The sequence below is a fragment of the Sinocyclocheilus rhinocerous genome, unplaced genomic scaffold (genome assembly GCF_001515625.1).
Source record: "Sinocyclocheilus rhinocerous isolate Xijiao unplaced genomic scaffold, SAMN03320098_v1.1 scaffold1005, whole genome shotgun sequence".
NCBI lineage: Eukaryota > Metazoa > Chordata > Actinopteri > Cypriniformes > Cyprinidae > Sinocyclocheilus > Sinocyclocheilus rhinocerous.
In genome coordinates this window covers 19,686-22,266 of record NW_015628005.1, presented here as the reverse complement: position 1 = coordinate 22,266, position 2,581 = coordinate 19,686, and the positions used below count along the sequence as shown (strand labels likewise).

Here is a 2,581-nt window from a genome sequence, read left to right as displayed (position 1 = left end):
TTTGTTAAAATTTCCAAAGGGTGCCGCGACTAAAAAAAGGTTGGGAAACACTGTTTTAAATGACTTTTTATTGAAAGGCAACAAAACAAACTGATAATCAGTTTAGTAAATATGACTGTGTCTGTGAAGGATGGTATTGTCAAAAAAATAGTGTTTGCCCAAAATGGGTTAAAGTGCCCCTATTATGGATTTTTTTTAAATTACCTTTCATGAAGTGTAACACAGCTCTAAGTGAATAAAAACATCCTGCAAAGTTTTAAATCTGAAAGTGCACCGTGTATAGAGTTATTGTCTCTCAAAAGAAAGAGTCAACTCTGAATCATTTAAACGAGTTGACGTCAACATGAAACATTAGCATATTTATGCCCGCCCACTTATTGGTCTAAATGAAAATGCAAATTCATTTTTGCCACTAGGTGCCGCTTTTGGAGCGGTAAAAATAGCTGTACACAAAGCAGCACTGCGCTCACAAACGCTGCTTTATCAGACGTTACAGGCATGATGAAATGAAAATAAGACCAATCGGACCAATCACTGCAGATTAGCGTCACGCAAAGGAGGGGTTTGGAAAAATTAATCTTAAACGAATCGTTTGGGAGTCGTTGAGCAAATAAGGTAAAAATAAATGCATATTATAAAACCTTGCATGCGTGTCAACCTGTTGTTGGGGACTCCCAAAACCAAAATATGAACATTTCATTACCCATAATAGGGGCACTTTAAAATTGCTTGCCTCGCCACTGGACTGGATGCTTTCAAATGATTTCCTATTAAACTGCAGTGTTCAAACAACAGGGCATAGTAATAAAAACATTCGGGGCTTGAAATATGAAATTTTATCATTACTTTGTTACCAGTGCCAATGAATAATAACTATTTTCAATACTTTTGAAAAAGTAATCAACGTTCATCCGAATGATTGAAAACGTGTGAAATGGATCGACTGAATCAAGTCAAAGCCTGACTCTCATTTAACTATTCAGCTAAAATAGTTGGAATGGAAATAAAGGAGAAGAAATAAAGTAATGAATTCCTGTATATGGGCGGATTGGCTGGATTTGTGCGTGAGAATATAGATTGTGATCATCATCCTTGATTTTACCTCATTAATTCTGACCTTTAGAGTACAAAGAAAGAAAAAAAATATTAATTTAAAATGTTTTAATTTATTTTTGTTTTGGTTTAATTAAGCTTTGTTTTTCATTCTGTGTTTGGTTAGCTTTTCTTGTACACTGCAAGAAATATTCTTCAAACAAGACTATTTAAATATAGGGCAAATGTTATGTCTATTCCAGAAATTAATACAGTTTTTCTCAAATATTTCACAGAACTTCTTGTGCTACACATGCAAAGAATATGTGGAGGATTTGGGCAAAATACCTCAGCATATGTTGCAGGTCAAGGGATGATATTAGAAAAATGCTGTTAAAACACTTTTGTCAGTAATAATGTAATATTTGGTTGAATATACAGTGAAGAAAAGGAACAACATATATTTTTTCCTTCTCTCACAAATGTAGGAATCGAATGTCAGATTGGTAGTGATTAGACAGTCATCATGGCATCATATAGAGGTTCTCACAGCCATCTGCTGGAGTGCCCTTGCCAGTCATCAGAGGGCACTCTTCTCACCTCCGTTCTGCCTCCCTCCTGGATTTCTTTGACTTTATTTGGAGCGTCTGGAATCCGCCCCTTAAAGCGGGGGTCATGTCACAGCCATCTGCTGAAGTGCTCTTGCCACTCTTCTGGACTGTTGTTTGTGTTCCCATCACCCCTTGCACTTATTAGTTCTCATTGTTCCCAGCTGTGTGTCATTTAGTCTTATCAGTTCCCCTATATATACATACCATGTTCTGTTAACCCTTGTTTGCTTCAGTATTGTTTTCTGTTACGCTGTTTGTGGATTACCTTTTGCCTTTGTTTTCTGCTTGTTGCTCTGTTTTTGGATCTTTGTATTTTGTGGATTCATAAACTGCACTTGGATCTTATATGTTTTCCATGAGTGATCTGTGACAGAATACTGAAGCCAACTTAAACAGCAAGCACAAACTATGCAAAAGCGGCATTCCTTCTGGTGCACTCAGTGTCCGAATTCACTACTCGTTTTCATTCACTCCTTCTAGTGAACTGAATTAGTGACCTAATGTAGGGAATAGTGAATGAGGGTACAGTTCTCTATTTTTCTTTTGGACCATGGGCATTCATATTCTTCCTCCAGCCACTAGCAAGGAGCGGATGGCATGATTTCGGTCCTTGTTGGCTCTGTGCCAGCAGGGGATGGAGGTTGGAGGTTTTGCCCTTTGGACTTTAGCGGTGGGGCTGGATTACAATGATGCAGCGCTCAAGGATTTTTTTAATGGTTGCCTGAATGAACCTCGTGTCTGGTGGTCCTGGAGGGTCCAATTCCGGTGGTCTCACAGTCCACTCCAGAGCCTGCTCCAGTTCAGGAGCCTTCAGAATCCACTCCAGAGCCCGCTCCAGTCCAGGAGTTCACAGAATCCACTCCAGAACCCGCTCCAGTCCAGGAGTTCACAGAATCCACTCCAGAGCCCGCTCCAGTCCAGGAGCCTTCAGAGTTCAC

The 2,581-nt window shown here is 39.4% G+C and overlaps 1 protein-coding gene across 1 annotated transcript in view; it reads right to left on the bottom strand.

Annotated features, from left to right (window-relative positions):
• Nucleotides 1-2,353: 2,353 nt before the first annotated feature.
• LOC107737137 (cell wall protein IFF6-like) overlaps nucleotides 2,354-2,581 on the bottom strand; it is a 5,021-nt gene continuing 4,793 nt past the window's right edge. The window contains exons 2-3 of the mRNA XM_016548574.1: nucleotides 2,473-2,549; nucleotides 2,354-2,433 (exon numbers count right to left, since the gene is read on the bottom strand). Of these exons, the coding sequence (XP_016404060.1) occupies nucleotides 2,354-2,433; nucleotides 2,473-2,549 (157 nt within the window). The remainder of the gene's footprint in view (nucleotides 2,434-2,472; nucleotides 2,550-2,581) is intronic.